Source organism: Ctenopharyngodon idella, chromosome 8 (genome assembly GCF_019924925.1).
Source record: "Ctenopharyngodon idella isolate HZGC_01 chromosome 8, HZGC01, whole genome shotgun sequence".
NCBI lineage: Eukaryota > Metazoa > Chordata > Actinopteri > Cypriniformes > Xenocyprididae > Ctenopharyngodon > Ctenopharyngodon idella.
In genome coordinates, this window is record NC_067227.1 from 25,708,784 (window position 1) to 25,735,590 (window position 26,807).

Here is a 26,807-nt window from a genome sequence, read left to right on the forward strand (position 1 = left end):
GCTCTCTCTCTCTCTGGATGAATGGCTGTATTTTCTCTCAGTGCGTGGGATCTCCTTGGCCTTAAATTAACCTCTCTCGCAGATCTTCTGTGGAGACGAATTAGCGCCCAACGTGACAGTGCGGCTAATGTGTTGGTGAGGGTTCAGCGGAGTTTTCAAATAAAAAAGGCAAAAAATTCTTCAATGCTGTGCTGATGAACTGCAATGCAAAAATGAATGTTTTGGTGAAGTTACACAACTGCGGTGCATGCTGATGAAGATTAAAAACAAACAAACAAACAAACAAACGCAGCCATGATTATGCAAAGAAGTCAAATAGAGCTGGATTCATCAACTGCATGTGTGCTTTTTGCACAATCCACTATCTAGTCCATGCTGCCATGGGGCCGCTGGCTCCGTTAGCCGCTGGTAGCGGCCCAGCTCGCTGCCAAGGCGAGCAGAAAATTGGTGAGCATCTTGATTCAGGGATGACACTTAAATTTGTGTGGCTCCAGTGACCAGTTCTATCCTCAGGCTCCGGATGGAAATATGAGAGAGTTTGGCCCTCTGCCTGCTCCGGCAGGACTCGCGTCCTTCAGGCAGTATGGGGCAAACGGCCTGCTGGGCTTGGCATTGCACACACACATATACACACCCAGTGGCACGCCACTGACATGGTCCAGCCCCTGGCCATCGCTGTGATATCTACCATGGACACGAGCACTGCTTGTGACGCGGAGAGGCCTTCGCTATCAGACACGAGGCTATTGTGTCATATCAAAGCAGATTTAATGGGTGAGTATTTGGTGGATGTTTCTTTAAAATCACTCAGATCTCTATAATGAAACTCACTTTATGTGCAGAGTAATGATCAAAGCGAGACAGGGGACTTCTTTGGGTATTTGCACGTGTTGTCCTTGTCTGTCAAATAGCCTCGGACCACGAGTTGATTGTCAATGACAGGCTCAGAGATACACTGCCCACCCCCACATGCTCTTTCTCTTTCACATACCCTTCCGCTTGCACTATCTGTAAGAGATGTAGGCTAGTAAGAGCTGCGCATGTAAACCTCACTCCCCTGAACTTAAGAGGCCCTCTAGCGACTGACTGCTACAGACTGTGGTCTTTAGTCCCCCTGTTAGAGCACCCAATTCCCATGTCAACGGACCCGGGTTGGAGTCCCGCTTATGGCTCGTTTCCACCAAGCGGTACGGTTCGGAATTAGGGTACCATTCACAACTTCTGACAAAAAAATTGCATACCGTACTGTACTGTACTGAACCGTATCGCTCGATGGAAATGAGCCATTAGATTGGGTGGTTCGAACAGGAAGGCTTACATTTGTGCCGTGACCCAGATGGGAGTGAGGTTTAGGGGGGTGAGTGTAACAGACATAGGCTAGCAAGAGCTGTGCATGTAAACCTCACTCCCCTGAACTCAAGAGGCGCTCTACCAGCTGACACTAGAGACTTTAGCCTCCTTGTTAAAGTGCCCGACTCCCATGCCGGCGGACCAGAGTTCGAGTCCCGCTTAGAGCGGGCTGTTCAAACAGGAGAGGTTATATATCTAACCCCTACACATATTATAGATATTGTACTAGTGCCTCCCACAATTGGGGGACTTCAGCATTAGAATAAAGGTGGCCTTGCCATGTCTGTATGAGGAAATCTCTGAGCTACACTAGGAGTGGGCGGTATGATTGAAGTATTATATCAAGGTATGAGTGATTGTCATGTAATGGTATATATAACAATATAATCATATATTATTCCATATGATATAATGATAGATTGATTTAATATGATATATGTCATTAAAATATATTGAATAAAATCATGCGTAGCGTCAGTTCTGGCAGGTCACATCAGTCAAGCTTGCATCAGCTGACTCTCAGCTGATCCATGTCTACCTATAGGAATACGACGCCTATCACAGCATCTCTGTATCTGGAACCTTTCAGTATTATCTGCACCGTTTTCGTGTTGTTCAGGAGCTTATTACCCTTCTTCATCCCCAGCTTCTCCTCTCGTCCACAGTCAGGACTTGGCCTTTTGATATTCCTCTTTTAATCAGACTGTTACTTATCTTGATTTATGTTGTTACATTCATTTATTGTCATTGAGGACGTTAATGATATCTGTAATACATTAATGTTGGTTCTGTTCTGTTTACCCTAAGGGGGTTATCCCTGTGCTCCCTGCTCTTATCCATGCTAGGCTGCATGGATGGGTGGGGAGTTCTTGACCAGAACAGAACAATTATATAATATATATTACAATATTATAATTTCCAGCAAAAATAACTTTGTTGTGAAACATACTGCTCAACAACAGCATGCCTTTACTGGATGAGATGTGTCAAAACTAAAACACTCAACAACGACATCCACAAGCAATCACATGCAAGACACTTTGCTGACAAGGCTATAGATTTCTTCTTTTTAAATCAAACCCTAGATACCACCATATAATATTTACTGACTGACACATTTGTACTATCACATAGAATATACGTCTTACCACCCAGCCCTACACTATACTGTGCACATGCAGTCTTTTCTCAGATACCTCCTCTGTCAAGGTTGTGTGTATATGTGTCCTGCCTCTCTAGTTGCGCAAGTGTGTCTATGTGGTTTCCTTTTACTCTGTGCATGCAGTATGCAGGCTGTGTCAGCTCCAGGTGGGGTGTTGACATGGCTGTAGGTAGCTGGCAGGTGGCAGAACAGTGCTGCACCTGCGCAGGGCACAGAGAGAGCGAATGCACAGCCTCATTCCTCCGTGCCCTGGAAACTATGCATACTGTGCACTCCTGAACCTCTCCGGCTAACAAGCTGCTTTACCAACTACAAATCACATTGAGACTATATAGATGAGTTTTAAAGCTGCGCTTGGGAGCCCTTGGTGAGTATTGCAGTGAGTGTGGAGAGCTGGTAAAATGAGGATGAATGTGTTTTCTTATGCAGAGTGTGAAACCCAGCTAAAGACCTTGCACCATATATTTGTCTTTTAATTATTTCCTCTGTTTAAGCTTGTCATGCAATGTTTGCTCATTATAGAGAAACATTAAAAGCTTTACAAATAGCCTGAAAGTAGATGTGTATGTTTGTGTGTGAGGGGAGCGAAAGGAAAGGAAGACAGTGTTTGTAAGGCAGCTAACTGCATCTCAAGTTCCTGAGAGGATGAGGTGGGCTTCTGAACACACATAAACTGAGCTTTCCTATTCTCTCTCTCTTTTTTTTACTCTAACAAACCACACACGAGCTCTGGTTAATCCAATCTCAGCCTCCTCATCTTCCTGCAGCCTTTTTCTCAAAGTCCCTTTCTCCACACTCTCTTTTTTCCAAAACATCATCTCTTATTTGCACATTTCCTTTCCAACACAACACACAATTCTTCCATCATTCTCTCTTCTCATTCCCCTGTGGTCTTTTGGTTTCCCTTACCTTCTACTTGGTTTTTTTGTTTTTTTTTTTTAACATTTTTTCTTCACCAGCATTGGACCTCTCTTCGCACCAACAAACACACCTGATTTTCTGCCTCTTTTTGTTTCTACAGGGAAGAACTACAGTCCAGAAGAACTACAGGGATACAAAAACCAATCCTATAAATGGGAAGCGTGATGACTGGTATACCGGTATATTAACTAATATTTTAAAATACACATGCACTGATATTCTAATTTTGGCTGATACAACAAGCTGATAGGTATATTTATGTTATGGCTGATAACCGAAAAATGTCCGGAATTAAACTGTATACTATTTTGTCTAAATAAATATTCAACCATTTTAAATAATAAATGAAATAGGCATCACAACATCATAAAGTACAGTATGAAAAATAGATTTTCATTTAGAGATTTACTAAGATTTACATTTAACAGTGTTATTAAATTTGTTTTAATTAGATTATGAGTGCTAGATGAGGGAAAAGGTAATCAATGTAAAAATTGTTTTTACTATTTAGGCATTATTAGGCATATCTTATTATTCAGAATCAAACAGTAAATTATTTGTCTACTATACACTCTAAAAAATGCTGGGTTAAAAACAACCCAAGTTGGGTTGACAATGGGCAAACCCAGCGATTGGGTTAAATGTTTGCCCAACCTGCTGCAGTTTTATTTAACTCAACTATTGTTTAAAAATTACTGTATTGCTCAGTTAAAATGAACTCAAAATAGGTTTGACCAGCACGTTGGGCAAATATTTAACCCAACCGCTGTGTTTGTCCATATTCAACCCAACTTGGGCTGTTTTTAATCCAGCATTTTTTGGAGTGTACATTATGATATTTTGATGAATTTTAGTGTTGCTGTTCTAAGAAAATAGACAAAAGATCGTATATATTTATATTCATGGGCATTACATTTTTTCTCAGCCAAATAAATTATATTTATATTGGCCAAAATATCTGTACCAATACATTTCTATCTTTAACCCCACAAAACTCGCATCTGGTAGAGAAACATCTCTATGCATGAAGTCGGTTTAGTTATTGATTAAGTTCTGTGCTTCAGCTCATAAAAGAAAGAAGCAGCAAGACAGAGCAGTAACCCCACAGCATCTGCTTTAATAAGAGAACGCTGAGGTAATTGATAAAAGATTGACTGAATTACTAACTAGCACAGGCAGCTAATAAATAGCACCAATCTCAATATGAGAGACAAGGAGGTGAATGAAATTCAATCTGTTAACCTCTTCATATATGTCAGGCCTATAATGTAGTCATATAGGCTCCAAAATGCAGATTAATGGATGTCATTTACAAGAGGGCATTTCTTTCCCCCGCTCTTCTGCAACTATAGTGAAGTGATAGACTTTACTGTCATCTTGTTTTACAAAACAGCAATGACCTAAACACTGTGTCAACACATCTCCAGGATGTCCTTTTTTCTTTGGAAGTGGGGATATAAAGAATGGCATTATGAGGGAGAGGGCAACCTAATGTGTTCCATTGCAGCTGGTTAGATAAAACCTCTGCAGAATATCAACGAAAGCAGCAAATGTGGCATGCATTCAAAAGAGCAGATTAATCTTCCAATGCCGGGGTACATTGTAATTGAAAATGCCTACAGGGGACCATCTATGCTCATATATAATGTGCTAGAAAATATAGGGTTATCCTCATAGAATCCATCAGAATCAGCGTTCAGAGATGATTGTGTGGGGAATACTGTTTTTCCTTTCTTTCTTTCTTTTGCAGTCTGGTTTGTGCTTAGAATATTTACCAGTGTTTGTCTGATGTGCTTTTACTAACCATGGTTTCCTGATTGCAGATTGATGGAGGTCTAATGGAATAAATGCCTGGCTTCTCGGAAGAAAAAAAAAAAGGCAGGGTGTGTTTGTGTAAGGAAAGACATTTGCTCCCGGACAAGACAGCAACTTCTGCTAAAGGTCTGCTCTCACCTCTAATCAACCTAACTCCTCTTGACAGCGAGATAACAATATCCACAACCCGAGCGGATCTACAGGGGCAAGATTTCACGCGAAGCAATCCCTTTGTGAAATGCCACCGGCGGTATCTATGGTTACTGTTGTGGGGAAGATGGTTTTTGCGGACCACCCCATTTGCCCTTTCTCAGTCGGGGTTCATTGCGGGAGCTACCGTGCCTCATACGCTCCGTAACCCCTTACTGCCGTGACCTTTGACCTCCATGCACTGATATTCAGAGAACAGAACAATCTTTGACATTTATATCCATGTCCCTTTCTCGTCTCATTTCTTCTCCTCATTGTATCCCTCTTTTCACCCACGGGAAACAAGCACAAATAAAATCTCTCCTCGAGTGTGCTCCTTTGAATGCCATACCAGCCATCATTATGCAATTTTTTAAAAATCATCAGTCGTTTTTGTCATAAAACTATGCATTGTAAAGGTTTTAGAGGTTTCGATTGAGGCGAGCTGTTGTAATGTAAATGACCTTGAGATGTCCTTTAGCGTCACGGGAGGCAGGTCAGTTAATTGGCTAATGGGCAGGAGAGAAAAAGCGACTGCGTTTGCAATAGTGGGAGCAAAGACTCGCCTGCTGCTGCTGTCTTTTCCTGGGGTGCAAAATGTAGATCAGAGCAATGTGCAGTTTGTGCACAGTCTCGAGAGAGCCTGCCACTCAAATCCGAACGTCTGTATGAATACCAAAACACACAGGCGGAGAGTGAGAGAGAGGGAGGGGGAGAGAGGAGAAGGAATGAAACAAAGAAAGTGGGATGGAGGAAGAGGGAGGTCGGAAGCTAGAATGATAGGGGATGAGAGCCAGCTTGAAAGAAATGGGTGGTAATGCGCTGCTTTTACCTTTCTCTATTCTATGTTGTGATCAACTCTAAACAACAATCACTGTTTGTGATGGAGCATTTGCTAAACACATTTTATATATATATATATATATATATATATATATATATATATATATATATATATATATATGCAATGTGTATCTAGAGAGGCATCTGTCAGTTTGCCAGGACGAGCGGTGTGTTGTGTTGGTAAGCAGGTTGTGTGTGCTGTGTATATTCGGCTGATTATCGTCTGTCTGTGCGTGGCACTTTGAATTTGCGCCAGAGGAATTATTATGCTTGCGCTTGTGAAGCCTGCTCTCTCCCTCTCTCCTTCTTGCTCTCTACTCAGCTTTCTGCAAGGAAAATGAGGATGAATCAAACTGAGAAATCACTGTGGACGCCTATTAAAATTTAAACCTGAACGTTTTGTTGTTATTCATGTATATTTAGCTTTGACATAATAAAAGGCCTCTTTGCGAAAGCATATTATTAATATTATATTAGATTATTATTCATAGCACATTGTTTAATCTTACCTGAGCCTTATTAATGCATTCTTTTACATAAAGGCCATACAATTTTTACCCAAATTTTATTTAAGGTGTTGCTCTATCAAACATCAGAAGAATTACCGTGTTTTAGTGTTTTAAGTATCAACTTTTTCTCAGATGTTTCTCTTGAAGATTATTTATAAAAATAAAGTATTGAGCAATGAAGTTAATGTTAGTAATATAGCACCAATGATTTTTATCCTGGAATAATTTGATCAGAAACGTTTAAACATTCCAACTTTTGATTGCACACTTTGGTATCTTGGCACAACGTGTGACATTTTCTTTTGAAACGCACTTTTCTCAGAATTTTGAGATGTAGGTGACTTAAAGTTTGCCGTCTAGGGGAAACAACTGACATGTTAAAGAGATCTCATTTGTGATATCTCTTATTTTATAAGAGCATTTCATTGAACTGGTCAATCTTAATTCAAGTTCACATTTACATGCACAATTTCCAAGGGTTTTCTTCATAGGCTTGCTCGATTCTCATTTAAACACTAAGGGTAAAACTCTCCCAGAAGTGATCACAAATATGGAATGTGATGAAAGCTCACATTAGCTACTGAAATCTTCTCTGAGTTATTTAAGTCTGAATGTGAGACTTGTCTAATAAGCGCATTCTGACTTCACCTGTCAGTGTGCTCTATCCTCCCTAGAGCTGGATGTTCAGTTACCTCAGTAACTCTCAAGGCATTTTCTCTAATCAGTTGGCAGAGTGAGACTCATTCAGTAATTACATTCAGAGGTTACATTTGTGTTCTAAATCTGTCAGAGCTGTTGAAAACGATTAAGTATTAGGATACTTTTTCAAATCGGAATGAAGAGCATAGCAAATAGATTACAGAGTGTTGTTTACTCTTTTAACGATGCCATGTCAGAATAGCAATGAGAACATAAAGACTTAAAAATGGCATCTGGCATGGATTCTAATTATAAAACTATACAGCAAAGGCTACACTTGTCTTTAATGTTATTTAGCAGATATATAAAAGACTCTGGGCTATTCTGTTGTCCTTTAATCTTAAATGTAGTGTGTTAAATCAAATGGACGAGAAATTAATTCTATTTTGTGTGGTTGTTCTTTCTATGATTAACAAATTATATCACAGTATCCCATCTTGTATCCCAGGTTATCTGATCTAATCTCAGTCAATTGTTGTGTCTCTATGAGTCTATTTACTGCTATTATAATAATTTTATCATCTGGCACATCCTCTGATTATAAAGACATTAAATATTAAAGAAACAATCATTCTCGGACCAAATTGTCCATTTTTTTTTTTTGACAATTTATTACATCAAAAAAACTGTTTAAAGCTATTCAACCCAATTTGGTTCAAGATGAATATCTTCTAAAGTAGACAAAAAGTTCTAATAATAGAATTAATGTCTTTATACAGAAAAGCAATACTGAAAGTGCTATGTGCCTGAAATATTGAAACTGAAACTTGCACAATGAACCATGTTTAAAAAACTCACTCAGGTGGAAGCTCTACGGCGCCACCATCTGAGGGCTCATTGCAAAAGCACGCCGAGCCAGTCAGTTAGATTGATGCTGCTGTTCTCCTGCAGCGGGAACCGTGAGGGATGGATGCAGTGGTGTCACATGCTCACAGAGCCCCCGAGTCTTCTTGGCCAGAGGGGGGCAACCTGAGCCTCTACTCTAACTCTCAGAAAAGTCAAGTGGCCCACTTTGACACTCAGCTGTCATCTGTAGTCACGCTGTGTGCAGAGGGGTGCAAACTCTTCCACCCAGCCATCACACATCCTGGGGCACTTTTCCCACCCCTGCTGCCCAGATTTCAGCATCTCGGCAGCTCGTCTCCTATTCTCCTCGCTCTCTCTTTCTCTCTCAGTTGTCCACCTGCGCCCTCATCCACCCCTTTTTAATATTCAGTCCAGCTTTAGCCTTATTAGCATTGATATGCAACCTTGGAGTCGGACAACAAAGGAGAAAGCCCTAAAGCAGAGTAGTAAGGCTGCTTGGAGGAGGGAGTGAAATTATGAGGAAGGATAGAGGTGAAGAGGATGTAGGGAGGATAGGGTATGAGGTGAAAGAGGAGGAGAAGCTGTGCCTACGTGGCCATAGTTCTGTGTAATGGCCGTTAGGATCGCATGAAGCAGGGACGTCAGCACTGCGGAGGAGGAGGAGAAATGTATAGGCCTATGTGGAAGCTCTTTCCCCTTAACTTCCTCCCTCCCACACCTTATTTCCTCTCTCACTATAAGCATCGTGGACAAGCCCCCTCGTTGGCCTAATGTTTTTCTGCCTGTGTTTCGCACAAAAGAAAGAGAGGCAGGAGGTAAGACAGGGATTCACTGTTGGGAATCACTCTCTTTTCAATTAGCATTTTGATTGCATGTTAAAGCCCACACACAAACAGTCAAACATTTGCTTGAAAAATGAATAATGCTGCCCACATTTGAATCTGAATGCCGCGCCACTCAGATGAGGAATGTGACAGTCGCTGCAAGTTAGTAAATACACATATCTGTGCTGTCTCGGCCATTCAAAATGGTGCAATTATGATGTCTTCCACCTTTAAATGATGTGCTAACTTAGGCCTAGGATTTTTCTTACCCAGCTCTGTCTGTAAGCTTCGCTACTTCCCTCTCTCTCTCTCTCTTTCCGTTTCTCTCTCGGGGAGAGTTGGTTCCTGGCAGGCACAGTCTCCCACTAGCCTGGTGACAGCCGGGGGAGGCAGTCTCTGAGCCCTTAGTCAACAATGGACACATACACTTGCACAACACACACACAGCGCAGCATGTTTAGTGCAGCCTACCCTACCTCTATCAGAGAAGATGGGCAAACACAGGCAGTGATCTCCAGACGTGCATGAACACTAACTATACCATGCACGGAAACACACCCTCGCACACTGCTTAATAGATTCTCATGCACACGTACACACACACACGAGGTCACTCCCACTCATTCTCATTTACAAACTTACACTCTGGCATGTACGCTAGTACACAGTTACACAACCTTCTACGTATGCATCATAAATGTGATTTTTATATGGATTTGTTTAGGAAATCATTTGGAAAATGATATTATCATCACATTACTCATATGAATAATATGGCTGTATTATTTTGACAGATCAAACCGGAGCGACAAGCGTTAAAATGAGGGTGAAAATGGAAGATGAGAGCAAAAAAAGGTGAGCATTAAGATTCAACACTGCCTCTACATCATAGATTGGTTTTAAACCGCAGCATCTAAGAACCTGCTACACCTGTCCTTTCTCCCCTCTCTTCTCTTCTCCTCTCTGCTCTTCTCCTTTTCTCAGCCTTGTTCTCAAATAAAGCTCCTCTCATCCTAAGAGAAAGGGGAGGAGTAGCATGCAGAATTGAAAAAGAGGAGAAAGGAGAGAGAGAGACAGAGAGAGACTCCAATGCTGCCACTGCAGCTGCAGGCAGTGAGACACAGCAAGGGCAAACATACACTCACGCACACACACACAATTGTCTGCAAAAAACCACCGCAGCATCCTTACCATCTTAAACCCGTTCCACTCCATTTGTAAGTCGGCGGGCAGAGTTCTCGCCTATAGCCGTGCTAATGTCTCCTCACTTGGAGATCTCTCGGTCTCTCCTCTCTCTCTCTCTCTCTCTGTATGTGTCTCAGCGGTGGCGAGGCAGCGTGCGGCCAGCGGGAGAGAGAGTGGGCATTCCTCCTCCGAGTGAGGCTGCTTGTGAATGCACGGGCTTCGGCATGAGCTGAACGCTGCAGCCCCACTCCCTGCCCCCTCCTCATTGGTGAGGTCAGAGCAGCCCCCTCCTCCTCACTTCTCTCACTGGCTGCCTCAGCTGTCCGTCATCTGCTCTACTCTGGAAAATTAACACTTTCGCTCTGGCAGCCTTGCAGACGAAGGCACAGGCGCTTCAGCTAGCAGAAGCCCTATCGGAACCAGCAAAAGCAATCAATTGCAACCGAGGTCTCAGCTTGAGTTAGAGCAGACTGATTGCACCTACAGGCATTATGGTAATAGGATGCCTGCGCAGCACTGCTAATTAATGCAAGTAAAGCATGCAATGATTGCGGAGTATGTTAAAGCTTTACATATATATATATATATATACACACACACATATGTATGTATGTATGTATGTATGTATATATATGTATATGTATATGTATACATACATACATAAACACATATACACACACAGGATGTATATATATATATATATATATATATATATATACACACACAGAGATAATTTACAGCCTGATGGTCATTATGACAGGTGTTATTCAGCAGTCATGACCTGCTGACTTTACATTATCCCTTTTATAACAGGGCTTAATAAATCACTAATAAATAAATACATTAATGTTAAATGTTGAATTTAGTTGACAGAACATTAACATGGCCAGAAACAAATGAGCTATCAATTTATACAACTTTGCCCTGAATGGTCATTATTCTGTAGCCTAATTTATTAGTTTATATACAATTTTACATAATCTTTATATTTATCTCTGTATATTTGTACAGTCAGTGCATTAATATCAAAACTGCAAAAAGAAGTGGTAAACACCAGTTTGATTCAACTGATTTAGGCAATTAAGACGCCATATTTTTAGTCATTGGCAAATGTGGGACGAAACATGTTTAATTAAACCACAATTGTTATCTACTGAGTATCAGGTTAAAGAACGCACAGGTTACTGATCACACACACCTGCTCTTTGTACAAAACCATAACTGCAAACGCATTCACACACACCTTTACGCAAAATGCGCACCCTAAAAATAATCTCTAAATAATAACATTCTGTCTTCATCCCTATTGTCGCCGTTTATGTGCTTAAGAGAAAGGAAAAGAGTAAAGTTGGTGAAGGAGTATTACGAGGGATGAAGGGATTATTCTAAGGCTGCGCGTGACAGCGTGTTTCAGTGATTTTCACTACAGTGTAATTCTCTTTCAAATGCGAGCACATTACTCACCATGACCATTCTCGTGTCCGGAGGTGAAAGGGAAATACGAAAAAAGCTCGTTATTTTATTCAGATACCCGGTTAAAAAATAAACGTTGCGCTTTTGAGCGTTTTTTGGGGAGTCGTTCCCGAAAGTCTTGAAGGAGAGGTATCGCGTGGACCCAAGGACAGTCGGATGCAGACAGGTCGGCAGAGAGATGGTTAGATGGAGTCGAAAACTTACAGCTGCGGTCGGAAAACGCCTATTTTTTCGTAAATTAATGTAGCTGAGGGGAAATATCCAAAATAAAACAATAAAAACAAAAAAGATCGGTTCCCTTGACTCTGTGGAGCTAGTAGTGCGAGCGTCCCTTTTTCCTCCACACCATTTATGGAACACAGTGTCAGACTGGTGTGAGATCTGATTGGTTGAGCGGGGACAGACAGGGGGTGGCGCGCGCTGCTCTTGAGGAGACGGTTGGAGAGGGTGAGGCGCGAGTCAGTGGGGAGCGTCTCGCCTTTGGGGAAATAGCGGACTCTGATTGACAGCTAATTTGACCCTCGGTTGCGTGTGGAAGACAGGTAACACGTAAAACGTTTTGGGTTAAAGTGTAGTGTCAAAAGCAAACTGTACCTGTGATGACTAGGTTAATAAAATAGGGGTTTATTTACTATTTGGAACCTGAGGGAAGACGCCCGCGCACATACAGTGTTTTTTTTTTTTTTTAACTCGTCATATCAGTGTGTGAATTATGCAATGACTTTCAGGGGGCGACTATTTTTTAAATTAATTTCTAAATGCATTTTTCGAGACGTATTCTGTTGAAGTTTGTCTCTTGCAATGTTGTAATTTTGGCGCCACTCGCACAGTTACCGACCTAAGAATTTTTAAACAATTAACAAACGTTTTTATGATATATTTGTGAATTATACATATAATAAAGTGGTAAATAATACAGTTAATGGTCACAGCGTATTGTTGCTATGGTTACCCCCTCAGGCGAACTGTTTCATCAGGCATCTGTTTGCAAGCATCTACTTGGCGAAAGGTAACTTTATCTTTTAACGTTTAAAGACCTCGTTGAAAAAGTGTGTGTATATACATAAACACACAGGTTTGTTTTGCTATCTTAGTGAGGACATTCCACGGGCGTAATGGTTTTTATACTGTACAAACTGTACATTCTATCCCCCTACACTATCCCTACTCCTAAACCTACCCATCACAGAAAACATTCTGCATTTTTACATTTTTAATAAAACATTATTTAGTATGTTTTTAAAGCTATTTTAAATATGAGGACTCATGAAATGTCATCATATTTCATGTTTACTTCGTAATACCAGTGTAATACCCATGTCATTATACAAATTTGTGTCCTCATAAATTACAAAAACGCACACACACACACACACACACACACACACACACACAGTATATAGGCCTAAACATTTACATTATTATATGTACATATAGGCTATGTGTGTACTTTAAAAAACTTTTAAAATTTTGTTTGGAATACTTTTGTTGTGGGTTCAAGGAAGGCCTTGATTGGTTTAAACCCTTGTTGTTTAATCTTTAAAAAATGTTTAAATATTGTGTCGTAGATCTTAATAATCCAGGCAATGTATTTGTACGATTATTTCAGGTGTAAGGACGAGTCTCACAAATCATGGTTACTAACATCTTAGAAAAATAATAATACGGCATTGAATATATTTAGTGTCAGTAATATTATGAATGTGATCTTTATATGTAGTATCTTAATGTAAAAATTAAAAATCCAAATTACTTAAAAAAAAATAATGTAAAAAACAGGCTTGTTATTGTATCTCAATGTTAAATCAGTGTAGAACATCAGCAACAGCAGCACAAGCTAATTAATATTCATGACCTTAACCTTCTCATCTAGTGACGTCACAAGCTCATCTTGCTCCCCCTCATTCTTGCACACACTTCTTTCAATTGCATCTTCTCAGGTGAAAAGAACAGTCTTGTAAAATAATGTCATCCAATGCATTATTTTTTCTTTCATTTTCTCATTTCTAAATATTATTGCAAACTGTTCCCACATTCTGTTGTTCGCAGCTGCACGCGCACTGAATCAATAATTAACCGCGAGACCAGCCGCTCCCACCCCTGACAAAACCCATTTCACATCTCCACCGGTGAGGGCTGCCCGAGAGCGACTGCTCGCCGAATGAAGGGATTTCAGATCTTGTTTTATTTACCAAGATATGGAATTCATCACGGGCAAAAACACATTTCCTGCTTGCACCCATTTACTCCGCATATACAATTCTAATGTTACACATTCAATGGGTCTTCGGGGAGTTTTGTGTGAATGCATTTCGCTCTCAGGTTTGTTGTGGGGAAATAATGGGGGTGTCATTTTAATATGGTGTGGGTCTTTGTGCTGCTGTACTGGTACAATAGAACAAATCACAGGGCTGGAATGGGCTGAGAAACGGCTGTGGTCTTATCGTCTCTGCACCTGCACTTCTAAAAACCACAGCGGAGGTCCCTCACGGTGAGTAACTGACTTGACAAGAACCACTTTTGGCATGAGAGTCCAGCGGAGCCATAAAAAATGAAAGACATTTTTCACTAGATGGCCAGGCCTCACTCTTAGGGACACAGTACTTGAGAGCTCGACCTGAGAAAACCCAAACTTCATGTAGACTATTTATATTTCCCTGTTCTTTTCAAATGTGTTTGGACCAGTAGCAGGATGTTGTGCTTTATATATATATATATATATATATATATATATATATATATATATATATATATATATAAAATATTAATACATTTATTACATATATTTAAATGCATAAAACATTCACATGATAGTTAAAACCGCAATGCACAGCTCATATCACAAAACGCACCATAATCTAGTTATTCTGTTTGCTTCCCATTATGCTCACTGAACCATGTGGCACCATGTGAGTTATAGAAGGCATTACCTTTCATCTTCCTCACAACAAGACATTAATTCAGGTCCCTCCCACCAACAGAGAGAGAGATAGAAAAAACCTGCCTGTCATTTCATTCATATGCAGGCTTGATTCAATTATACAGGATGTCACATCATAGCACAGGGAAACTTGAGTCCGTCCATTAACCTGTTTGAGTTTACCATTCTGAAATCTAGCAACCACTGATGGAAACCATCACTGAACTCTTCACAATCTCCAAACTGAACGAGAACGAGCAGCATCCCTCACCACCCTTCTGATGCCACCAACCATTTCTCATCACATGGGTGGCAGGTGGAAATGTGTGCTTTGACTTTCACTTTCATACTGTGTGTTTATGCAGAGCAAAAGAGAAAAAGGTTGGGTAGTGGGAGACTGCTACACTCAGTATAGGTTCTTACTTTCTGTACATCTGACCATTATGCATTTCAGAGATCTGTATGTGTGAGAGAGACGTATTCATGTGGGTAGTCAATGCCAAGGTCTCTGCACTCTCATTTGGATGTAAACAAAGTGCTGAGTGCCTTTATGCAGATGTATTTTTCATGTTGTATTTCAGTGGAGTGGGTTTATTGCATATAGATTGAATGTTTTGCTCTCTTATTCTCCTGATTTTTTTCTTTCTTTTTTTTCCAGACAATAAAAGAAGAACAGATCAGCTCCTGGCAATAGTAAGTTACAAACAACAATAAATAAGAGAAAAAAGATTAGAATGTTGTGACATTACTGTAATGTTCATCACTACTGGGTATTCTACACTATGGTTGCTTTTGTCAGGAGTCAAAGAAACATCAACAAATCATAAATAACAATGATTCTTACAATGACAGTTATCTTTCTCTTTCTCTCTCTTCCTTCTCTTTCTTGGAAATCTTTATAAAGGACTAAATGTCAGCTGCTGGTCTTTGTAACAGCTGATGCTGCAGATAGAAGAGGAGACGAGGCCCATCTGGAAGGTTCAATTTGAATTTCCCTGTATTCAAAATTCCACAGATGACTAAAAACATATAAGCATTAGACAAATCGAAAATATCTGCACTTTATAGTAATATACCAGCTATCTTGCTATTTTCAAAATAGCTTATGTTTGGAAAATATCAGTATTTTGTTTTTAATCACTATCATTATGCAGTATTTGGGTAGTTGACCTGTCATCAAGCACTGTCCTGCATTTTAACATTTTGCCAATCGCAACTAAAATGGTTTTCAAATTGTTATACAGTTACACATGCATTTTTATGAACCCCTATGAATTAAGAAACTATGTGGAATATTTGTAGTTATAAAAATCACACCACAAGACTGTTTAAGAATCTAAAAGTGGTGAAAAATGTTGAGCAGCCATGGCATCTAATAAAAATGCACACTTTATATAAATATAAACCTAAAATCCTGTTAATGAAAAAAAAACGTTATTTGTCAACTACCCATTTGCAGCATCCATTATGAGAGAGTGATTTAAATTGAGGCCGTGTACACCAACAGTAGACTTGCAGGCTGAGGGAACGCGTCCAGTATGACTCAGAGGCTGCGTGTGACCCTCTGTCTCTCTGTTCACTCCTGGGCTGGGTGGGGACAGATGGAGGGAGGGGTCTTAGGGATTAGACTGGCATGAGGTCTGCGGTGGGAGGTTTGGCCAAGAATACATGGAGGTTTTGAGTGGGAGGATGTGACCTCAGGGATCTTTACTATTGCAGAAAAGTGTATGTGTATGTCTGTACACATAAATGACTTTCATTTAGTCATCATGCGTTGGATAAGCCTCTCGGAAAAACGAACAGCAGGTAATAGCAGTCAAACTAAGATAGCATCATTTTATATAAGATGCCGTTATTTGTCCTCCAACCCACATGCATTTTATGTCAGCCATTTTGCCAAATGGGCTTTTTATGCAGGTATTGTGGAGCTAAAGGATGGCTGTTCTGACCACCGGCGGAGGGGTTTTATAACAGGCCAGCTAATGTAAATCACATCATTTATCGGCTGTCAAAAAGCCATTAAAAGTGAAGCAGCATGCGAATTGAGTAACGAGCTAAAAGCAACGAGGCTAATTGATTTATTTTCATTCTGTAAAATGGTGTTTTTATATGCTCAGCTGACTAATTGACACTGAAAATGTATTCTTTTTTATCTTGGATGCGTTCGGTATACAGTAGTTAAATTGGATTGTAAATTGGAATTTAATTTGTGTCATTGTGGGTTGAAATGCAGTTTTTTACTCAGAACACATTTTCTTGGAAATGAAAATATTCGTGTATACATTTCAAAACTTTTTTAAAAATTCATGTAGAATGTCTGTTCTTTTTTTCAAAACTGAGTTTGGCCATGTGTGTGATTTTCATGCAGTCAGAGGTTTGGTCAAAGCCTTTGCTAGCTGAGCATGTAAAATGTCACTTTAGTTATTGTTCGCTCAAACACTAAGAGACACATGCACACACCCAGCACTGCAACCTCTCTCTTTCTCCCTCTCTCCCTTCTCTGCCTGTGCTCCTTTGTTTCTGGAGTACCTCTGATCCTCTGCGGCCGCTTAGCTCCAATTAGAGCATCCCACCAGCCTGGCCTCTAACACAAATACACACACACAAATGCTTAGCCCCAGCCTCCTCTCACACTGCCTCATTTCAGCCCTCAATCTGACTAATTACTCTGAACCTTGCATGCCCCATCTCTCCCTGCTTCCAAACACACATGTACCACCTGACTTTTTCCGTTGGCCATAACCACAAATCCAAGTGCTCTTGTTTGTCAAATATTTTAAACCTGCAGTCCACTTGGATGATTGTGTTACTCATGCTCAATCAGTGTCTTGTCAATGTTATCGATTTCCACCATATGCATCTTACACATTCACTTCACATTCACTCCTGCTTCCACCATGAGCACCAGGCATCTATTCTGAGAGTTTAACATGTTAAAACATGCAGTAGACATGGTGATAATTGTTTCAACTGAGCAAAATCTTCCAGTGAGATGGAGCATTTATTTAGTCTCAATTTTCACCCTGAATAATAACAGGTTTATTTAAAGACATTGAAGTGTAGATCCCCTGCAAGCTGTCAGCTCAAGTGTGTTAAAAATTGCACATCTCATTTGGAGCTTTGTTTTGAAATTTTAGAAAATTCTCCAACGGCACTTCACTTTGTCCTGCTATTTGGGAATTCAATAGTAGATTAGGTAGAGAAAAAACTGAAAAACATTCAAAACAATGCATGTTTATTTTAGTTAGTATTTTCCCTCAAATTACTTTGTTTAAAAAATCCAGACTCAATATAAAAAAGCTAATTTTTTTGTTTTAGGAAAACATTAAGGAGAAAACAAAAAAATGGACATTCCCAGAAATACCGTTTCTATTCAATTTTGATTTGTTGAAGGACAAATATGTTTTTCTCCTCACATCAAATTCTCTCTCTTATTTGACATATCCCGATTGTCACAATTCTCATTCGTCTTGGGAGTAAGGGGTGAAGTTTTCTCCCTCTGAAGCGAATATCTCTTTCTGTCAGAGGACATGAGTATCACCCAGTCCAATTCCTGTTCCTGTCACCTTCTCAAAGGAGAACCTCGACACCACATCAACTCTTTTTGGCGGCTTCACCGCCAGGCAGCACTGCAAGTGTCAGGCTGCTGAGCTCAGGCTCGCCACGTTCAAATACGAAAAACCTGTCTGAAAACGATGGTTGTGCTTCCTATCCGAGATATTTTAGAGGATAAGGATTCAGGTAATGTTTGAGTTAAGATTTAACTGCTAAAACATATGTATCATCCATGTCTGTTCACTTTTTGCTCAGAGTTTTGTAGATTTTCAGTGCTAATAAATAAATATATTAAGGTCAAAAATATGACTACTAATAATTATCATGCTGATTTTGATGGTACTTATCATGATGACTTTTAATGAGTCTATGTTTCTCTTTTACATTAAGGAAAGCCACATTATTTGTGGGGAAAATTAGATAAAAGTGGCACTGGTGAATCCTTAAGCTGATATCTAACCCGGTGGGTGGCTCTCCTTGTGGCCTGTTCAAAATGAAGGTGACATTGAGCAAGACACTTTAGCTCTTTTCTGATCATTAACATCACTGACATTCTCTCCATCTCATTTGTGTGGTGCAGTCACTGATGGTTGGCTGGAGGGAGACTGAGCGATGGTGAAGATCGAGTTGTATGACGATTGGCTGTAGGGTGGCCTTTGCTGTGTTTGATCGCAGTCGGAGCTCTCGAGCACGATGAGGAAGACCGCTGTGGTCCATCTGGCCTGGTCTTTAATCAGTGCTTCCCTTCAGAGAGGGGGCCACGCTTTCACTGTGCTGACCAGGCCAGCTTTTGCTAAGAGCAACCACAAGATGAATGTAGCTTATTCATTATATTATTCATTCCTCTACAACAATGAATATCCATAGTGGATTTTAATTAGTCTATAGTGAATTGTAATAATGGTGTGTTTTGGTGCCTAAATATGTATGTTTTAAGTTTTGAAGGAAAGAAAAAACGTTGTCATAGTTCTAATATGAAGCGATGGAAAAATAACTTATATAGTTATATAGTTTCTTATAACTTAACTATCTTATACTATTTAAATTCTGCCATTCACAACATGTATGACTACCAAATATATACGAATATAGACACACTTATTTATACCTAATAGGTCAATATTGTAAATATTCCCCTTGCATACTAAACTAAAACTGTACCACTAGACTAACAAATCTACATGTTTCTGATATTCATATGACAAATGGCAATCATGTAGTAGTTTTTTAAAGCTGCACCCATAGAATTTGGTATGTCATTTTTAGCTCATTGATATTATATGTACAACTCATATCTCTGGGGTAAAATCGAACAGAAATGTGCCATCGATCTCTCTTTTTTCCTTTCCTCGTTCCCCCTGTTCCCCCACCTATCTTTTCTTGTTTGTAGATACTCCATCACCTTGTCTTTCTGAGCCCTGGGAAAAGCATCGTCAGTATTTCTGCACCATTCCCCTCCATCCATGCTGTCTTTCTCCCAGAATTCATGGTGCCTTACTTATTCAGAGCAGACGAGAGAAAGGCAAGAGAAAGGAAAAGATTCAGAAAGAGAAAAAGATACAAGAGCCGCTAGCTGTAGACAGAAGGAATGCCTTAAGAAGCAATTAGCATATGTAACTTCTTTTTCCCCCCTCTGCCTGAAACAGGGTTATTTCAGTGAGTTTGTATTGATGTTTTTGAACAGGCTCCATGGCAGAGCATTTAATGCTGAACACTGCTGTTAGAGAGAATGCATTATTAATGTGAGGGGAAACTAACGGGGACCAGCAGCTCCTTGGGGCTGTGAAGAGGACGGTTGACGTCTCTGAGGAAGCAACACCACGCCTCAAAGGTCTTCCTCGGTAATGCACACATGCCAGGCATCTATCATTTATTCATGACAGTCAGGCGCCTCCAACTCCCTCGAACAATTAACGAATCAATGAAATGTATGGGCTCAGAACCTATCAATTCGGGGAAACAGCGCCGTTCGTCAACGTGTCAGCTCTTGGGCACAGGCTATCATTCAGGCAGAGAGCACATTTATCACTTTAGAAACAGCCTGCGTGTCATAGCGGATAATCCTACAACAAAATGGCTGCCGATTCTGATGGATGATTGGACTTCCTTAATAACAACCGGTCAGGGTTGACTGCTTTTCTTAATGTATTTAACATGCAATCCAACATATTAGAGTGTTTCAATGAGTCTTTGCAATCTGTTTTCCTGTAAAATATCAGCAGCATGTTTTGTTCAATTTGAGTGAACAAATCTTGTCCAATTGGTCAGTTTAATTTTGAATTGAGTTCATCTTAAAATATGGTAGCTCATATAATTCGCAAACTAATGTTGTCCTTGTAACCAGTGCTCGAGCTGTAAAAGTAACAAGCATGCAAAGTGAATAAGAGAAGGAGAAAAAGACTGAAATTGATGAATTTCTAGTGCTGCTTTCTACACTACAGCGCCTTCGCAATTCCTGTTCAATTAACAAAACCATTAATTATAGTACTTAAGCAAGCCAGGGTAAACCAGACAAGCGAGCATTCACGCACTTAACACACATTCATGTGTAAGCGTTTAACGTTTCTCTTTTAGAAATCACTCCATCATCATTCCTGAAATACTGAATCATTAAAATGTCTATTTCTTTTTCTGGAAGAATAAAGCAGCACTGCTGCTGAAAGAAACATGAACTATTTTCTGCATTTGGAAATACTGTGAATTTTAGTATGCATTCTCGGTAACAGTCCTGAGTGCTGGCTCAGCCATAGAAATTACTCTTCCTTTGTAATTTTTTCCCCCTTTCTGCTCTTTCTTTTATTTTGTATCTTTTTATGGCTTTGCTTGAATAGTCTCACTTAAAACACAAAGCTCTCGCTGTTCACTGAATCCTCTGTTTTGATGTTCCTTTTCCCTGCAGAAATCACAGCCCTGAAACTCCAGATGAAGACTAGACCTTTATTCTGTACGCAGAGAGAGGTAAGTGAACGTGTTTTCTTTGGGGACCATCATCGCCAGCACTCGCCCCCTGCTGCTGAAATCACAGGCTTTTTACTTCCAGGTCATGGTGCCTGTATCACTCACGCTGACCCCTCTCTTCACTGACTCTTTTTTTTTAAGCTGTCTTTTCAAAGAAAAAAGGTGAGAGCTTTCAAGACCTCCAATCTTCATCAACACCTAGTCCCTGTGAAATCATCAAAAAGTAAAGGCAGTGAAAAAGAATCACATTTTTCCATACTGACTCGGGGCTCAGAGATTCAGTAGTGACTGTCGTCCCTGGAGGAAGTGTCTTCCACTACATAGGCACAGGGGCCAGATGTCACTTGTCCTCCCAGCCGAGGGGAGCTCTGGTGGGGCTAAGACTCAACTGAGGCAGGCTGCCCTGGTTCTCTCTTTGCCTGGCTGGAGACACCTGCTCTTCGCCTCAATGGTGACGGCCCCCAATGGGGCTTTTTTCATCTACTTTAACATGCACGAGCATCCTGAAATGCTGCGGGTGTGCAAGTGCGTATATGTAAGTGAGGTGTGTGTCATATTTATGTGACTGAGATTCACTCACACGCACGCTTGTCGACAATACGAAATTAATTTCATTACATTTGTTTCTTAATATGTGCTCTCATCCTCTTTCCCTGCTTAACCTGAAAACTGTGAGCGTTTATGGCTCTGCAGCCAGATTGCTTGAGCTAATACATCCTTAGACACGTTTCAGAGGATGTCTAGGGTCCCATGTGTATTGTAGCTTGGGTTTGCCTCTTTAGTTAGACCCAAACTCAGTAGTCATCCAGGCCATTATTGCAGTCAATTCATGAGAATACGTTTGTGCTGTTTTATATTGGATAGATAGATAGATAATGCCACTGATTATGTGGTACTACTGAAACACAAAAAAAATTATCTAATTGCAGTTCCATTTGCTTTCAGTTGTTTTTCGTATTTCATGTTTTTTTTTACAGACAATCATTTTAATGTCATCCATCAGATTATGTAAAAACAACAATGATGTTTACTTTGGTATTCAAAAAATTTGGAATATGTTGTTTAGTTTCTCTTTCACTTCTATTTACAATTCATATGAGCTCAGAGCATCACCATAATGCTCACACAGTATTTGGATGCAGTCCTGTGCAACATTTGGTGTATGTCTATTAAAACAGGTGGTCCTGCATCACTAGTTTACGGAACAGGAGTCTCTGTTTCTGCACTCTGTCATTTACACATGCACACACACATACACACTTGTGTTTGAGCAGTGAAAGGTGGCTAATTCTCTCACGAATACCTTGTGCGTGTGCGCTCAGTGACCGTTGAGTGACCCACAGGTTAAATAGCTCATTCTTGCGGCCTTTTCTTCCAAAATGGCAAAGTGCCCTGACAATAGCGGCGGCCTCTGAAGCTGAAGCCATTTTCACGCTAGCACAGAATCACGGACTGAGGCTTCTTGACAGAGCTGTTGGAAATTAAATTTGGACAGAATATTGATGGGAAGTACTTAAAATTCTCAGCAGTGAGAATAAAGTGCTAGTGTCATATTTGGTTTAACAAAGTAGCTTTTGTACCCGGCTAAATATACACAGAGGTAAGAAGGTATTGATGTCGAAATTCTGAGATGAACGCTAATAACTCTGCAAGGAGAGACGTCCTACTAGAAGGAGAAAAAGGTGCTTATTTCTGAACAGGAAGTTGATCTACTGCAATCTACTGCTATTGTGTTGCGAGATGCGAATCTTTTCACAGTTGATGAGTCTGCTTTACTTGCTGCTCGGCTGCTCTTGTAGAGGATTCACATACGCGCACACGCTCGCTACGGCTTTGTGCGGGGGTAGAATGCTGCACCTGTTCTCAGTACAGTTAGGCTGGGGTTGAGCAGCACAAATGAACTAATTTCCAGGGCTACATTGAACAGAGAACACTGCAATCACAGCAGGAGGAGCCTGTCGAGCCGGCAGATGGGCAGAGCTAATCATTGTTGTGAAATAGAGATGACCCTGCCTATCTCTCGTACTGCCAACAGACATTTGCCAATCGCTCTTCAATTCCCTCTCCTCTCCCCCTCATCTCTGTTTGTTTCTCAGCTCCCTCCAACGAATTTAGGAGTGAACGTAACCTTCAAAAATGGCTGAAAATGAAGTTAGAAAGCGAGCACGAAAGCATTTGACAGAGCAGCAGTAACCTGTGGACTGCTGGAGTGTGTGTGCACATGAACAGCATCTCCATTCAGCATCAGAAATTTTTTATCTAGCAAATCTGCATGTGTTTGGATTAATACACGACACATAACCCTACCAAGTCTGATGTATTTTCATCGGAACGCGCCGTTTTTCTCGTGATTGTACTTTTGTGCTATTTCAGAGGTTTTCATCATTTGTGCTGAATGCTGAAAAATGTTCTGTAATTGGAAATCACACCGTATCCTGCTTAGCGCAGTATCTCGAGTGGCAATGTGTCATGCTTAATTAAAAAAAACACTGCGGTTATTAACCGTGATTAGAAATCATTTCAATGTCTTCTGGATGTTCGAGAACCCATGAGAGTGCTTGGCATGAGGATACCAAAATCTAACATAACTACTGTTATGTGATGCAACTGTTTTGCTACTTCCGCAAATAAAATGTTTTATTTTTATTCAATTATTCCAGATAGGTATATGTTAAAGCGTACAGATAAATAAATTATCTCTGAGTTAGTGATCTATTGCTTCTCATGATTGCGCTTGGCTTTTAATGTCAGTTCATGTTTGTAGAAACATCTTCGGATCTAGCTCTGAGTGTTTTCATTGCTTGATTGATTTACTTAATCATAAAATACAATCATTACTTTGATATATGAATCTACACATGCTGCGCATATAGAAATATAATTGAAAAAGCTGCATCCAAATGGAACGTTCTAGTCGTTTGCCTCAGCAAGATGTCTGAGAGCAACCTAATGCATGTAAAAAAAATACTGACAGAGAACTAGAAAGGAGAATGAAATCTCCCTCTCACAAAAAAAAAAAAAAAAAAAGCCTAGACAGACCTCTGCTTCTTCCCTGTACAATGATTTAATGTATGCAAATGATCTAGCTTCAGTTAATGAAGGCACAATTAATCATTGTAACGATGGTCTGATTTAACCTGGTTAATTACAATCTGAAATGTGAGTTGTGTGTTTGCAGATAAATATGAGTCACAAATGCAGATTTTTATGAGAAGCAACAGTCCAGCATCATTTCCCTGCCCCATATGAATAAACAGCAACATTTATTATCCAAATGTAATTAAAAAACAAGAATATTGGCAAGGGTATATTTCAGATCCAGAAATAAAATAAATAATTACAAATAAAGTACAATGACCGTTATTGTAACAGTAAAACATAGATAAAATTATGCCAGACATAGCAACTGAAAATGATATTTTAGTGTTTTATTCTATTAATTTCTATCTTTAACATGAAAAGTGCAAAAATAGGACATTAAAACAGTTTGTTTACAGTCTCTCAAGGTGGAAAGAGAAACCGAGAGAATCTTCACTTCTCATCAAGCCATCTTTATCTTCAAAAAAAAAAAAAAAAAGATTTTACTTTTGTAAACTGTGTTCTACTAATGTGAAAAATCCAGAATAACACTTTGCGCAGTCACACGGTTCACAACGACTATAGTGCCGCATACATATCGCTGTCACTAATTTTCATTATATACTAAATGTTGCATAGATTTTCCGCTTTCCCAGGCCAAATAGTGACTGATTGCTGGATGACAATAATTTTCCGGATTTACTTGTAAAGGTTTTGTAGTTCAAATGAGAATATTTATGGTTATGACTTTACATGCCTTGTTTCTTTTTTCTGTCTTCTTAGAGCTGGAGAATCACCAGGATGAATATTCAGAATGTTTCAAATCCCTGAGCTGTGGAGGATTTTAAGGCAAGTGTGTACACACACCTCAGAAAGGTTGCAAAGAAGGGTTTAAAAATCTGCTCTCTCTGCCTATGAACATCCAGCTGCATGCGATCGCAGTGTGTGTATGTATACTTGTGTGTGTGTGTGTTTGTGCACTGGCAGAAGAGCTCCAGTGCTGTCAGTATGAGTCTGATTTGTGTGAGAATGTGGTGCGGCTCCAGGCAGGCAGGCTGATCCTGTTTTGTGGAGACGAGGAACGAGAGCCCATCACAGATTAGACACCCACAGTTTCGTGTCGATTTAATGCACCAAGTCAGGGATTTATTCTTAACCGACCGGCGCTTACAGCACCAGCCAGCCAGCCAGCCAGCCAGGGCTTTCCCATACAGCCATCTCTCTTCCCCCCCCCCCCCAAGACTGTAGTAGAATTTTAGAAATGACTGAATGAGAATGTAAGGATGGATATCCACTTTCCTAGCTCCAGACTTGAGTGAAAACACATTCATTATAATCAGGAAAGCCTTAGCCAGCTATTTATCTACTAGTATGCTCTGTTATGGCCACCTATCAGAGGAGAAATAAAACAGCTTAATTTTGATGTGCTACGAATTAAAGAAATACAATAGCAGCCACTCACATTTTGTTTAACTTGAGGTAGTTTTGTAACTGACTGCGTAGTATAAGACGCATTATTTCTATTTCACACATTTCCAAGCACGTTTGTGCTGAATGGAGAACCAAAACAACACATTCAGAAAGTTGTTTGAAATTCATAATGATGCCCGAGACAAAACGTACATACAAAAATCTGTCCTTTAGCCATCTAACGTTACTATGCTCAAATGACTTTAAGCATACACACTCACATACACACTCACACACACACGTGGCGCACTTTCAATTTTAGGCATCAGTACATTGCCGCACAAACACATTCCGAGCAGGAATACACAAACAATACACTTACACAAGCTGCTTTTTCTCTCACAATCTGTCTTGCTCTTTCTCTTTCTCTCTGGCTAACTGATAGAAAGATCTAGTCGGAGTGGGCGGCCGTATCATCACACAATGAGGCATGAAAACACTGGCTAATTCAAGCCTTAGGGCTGCACACATTTACCTAAATGAAGTTAGTATTCTTATTCTACTGTGCCATCTATTTTCTCATTCATTTGTCTGACGGATCCGTCTATCCTCTTACCCCCAGCTCCCTGGCCCCCAGTTGGCTGGATGGATCTCGGGGGAAAAGCAGCGAGCCCATGCCTGGGAAGGAGCCCTCCGCCTGGGCTACTGCCGAGTTCTGTGAACACCTTACCATCATCTTCAGACACTGCTCGCAAGGTGCGCATTTACAGGGAAGAGGAGAAAAGAAGAGAAGAGGAAGAGAACAGAATGCTAGCCAAGGTGGTAACGAAATATACAGGCTAAAGAGGCAAAAAGGAAAGAGAAAACTGGACTGCCACAGTGATAGAGAGCCGTGTGCTTACGTTCACATTGGCGCTACACTCACACAAACACGCACGCACACAGTCAGTGCAAGCCCCAGATGGGCAAGTCATCAAGCAAGCTCAGCAGTTACAGCTATCTTGCTTTGAGTAAATGAGAAAATGAAATGATTGTGCGTGGGAGAGGGAGAGAGAGCGAGTCTAGTCTCTCATCCATTACAGTACGCCCGGAGAGCAAAGAGGTTCTGC

General features: G+C 40.3%; 1 protein-coding gene and 1 long non-coding RNA gene across 4 annotated transcripts in view; one reads left to right on the top strand and one right to left on the bottom strand.

Annotated features, from left to right (window-relative positions):
* The window catches only part of elavl4 (ELAV like neuron-specific RNA binding protein 4), an 85,293-nt gene that overhangs the window by 57,840 nt on the left and 646 nt on the right, over positions 1 to 26,807 (bottom strand). For both annotated transcript variants that reach the window (XM_051904380.1, XM_051904379.1), the window contains exon 2: positions 26,315 to 26,443. In XM_051904380.1, coding sequence (XP_051760340.1) covers positions 26,315 to 26,443 — 129 coding nt within the window. The remainder of the gene's footprint in view (positions 1 to 26,314; positions 26,444 to 26,807) is intronic.
* Positions 12,223 to 26,466, top strand: LOC127518061 (uncharacterized). Of its 2 annotated transcripts, XR_007931447.1 has the most exons (9): positions 12,223 to 12,319; positions 12,738 to 12,786; positions 15,356 to 15,390; positions 15,602 to 15,675; positions 18,643 to 18,715; positions 18,833 to 20,093; positions 21,152 to 21,210; positions 25,072 to 26,242; positions 26,321 to 26,466. It is a non-coding gene; the product is annotated as an uncharacterized LOC127518061 (long non-coding RNA). The 2 variants fall into 2 exon arrangements; XR_007931446.1 differs by lacking the exons at positions 25,072 to 26,242; positions 26,321 to 26,466 and adding an exon at positions 21,352 to 22,786.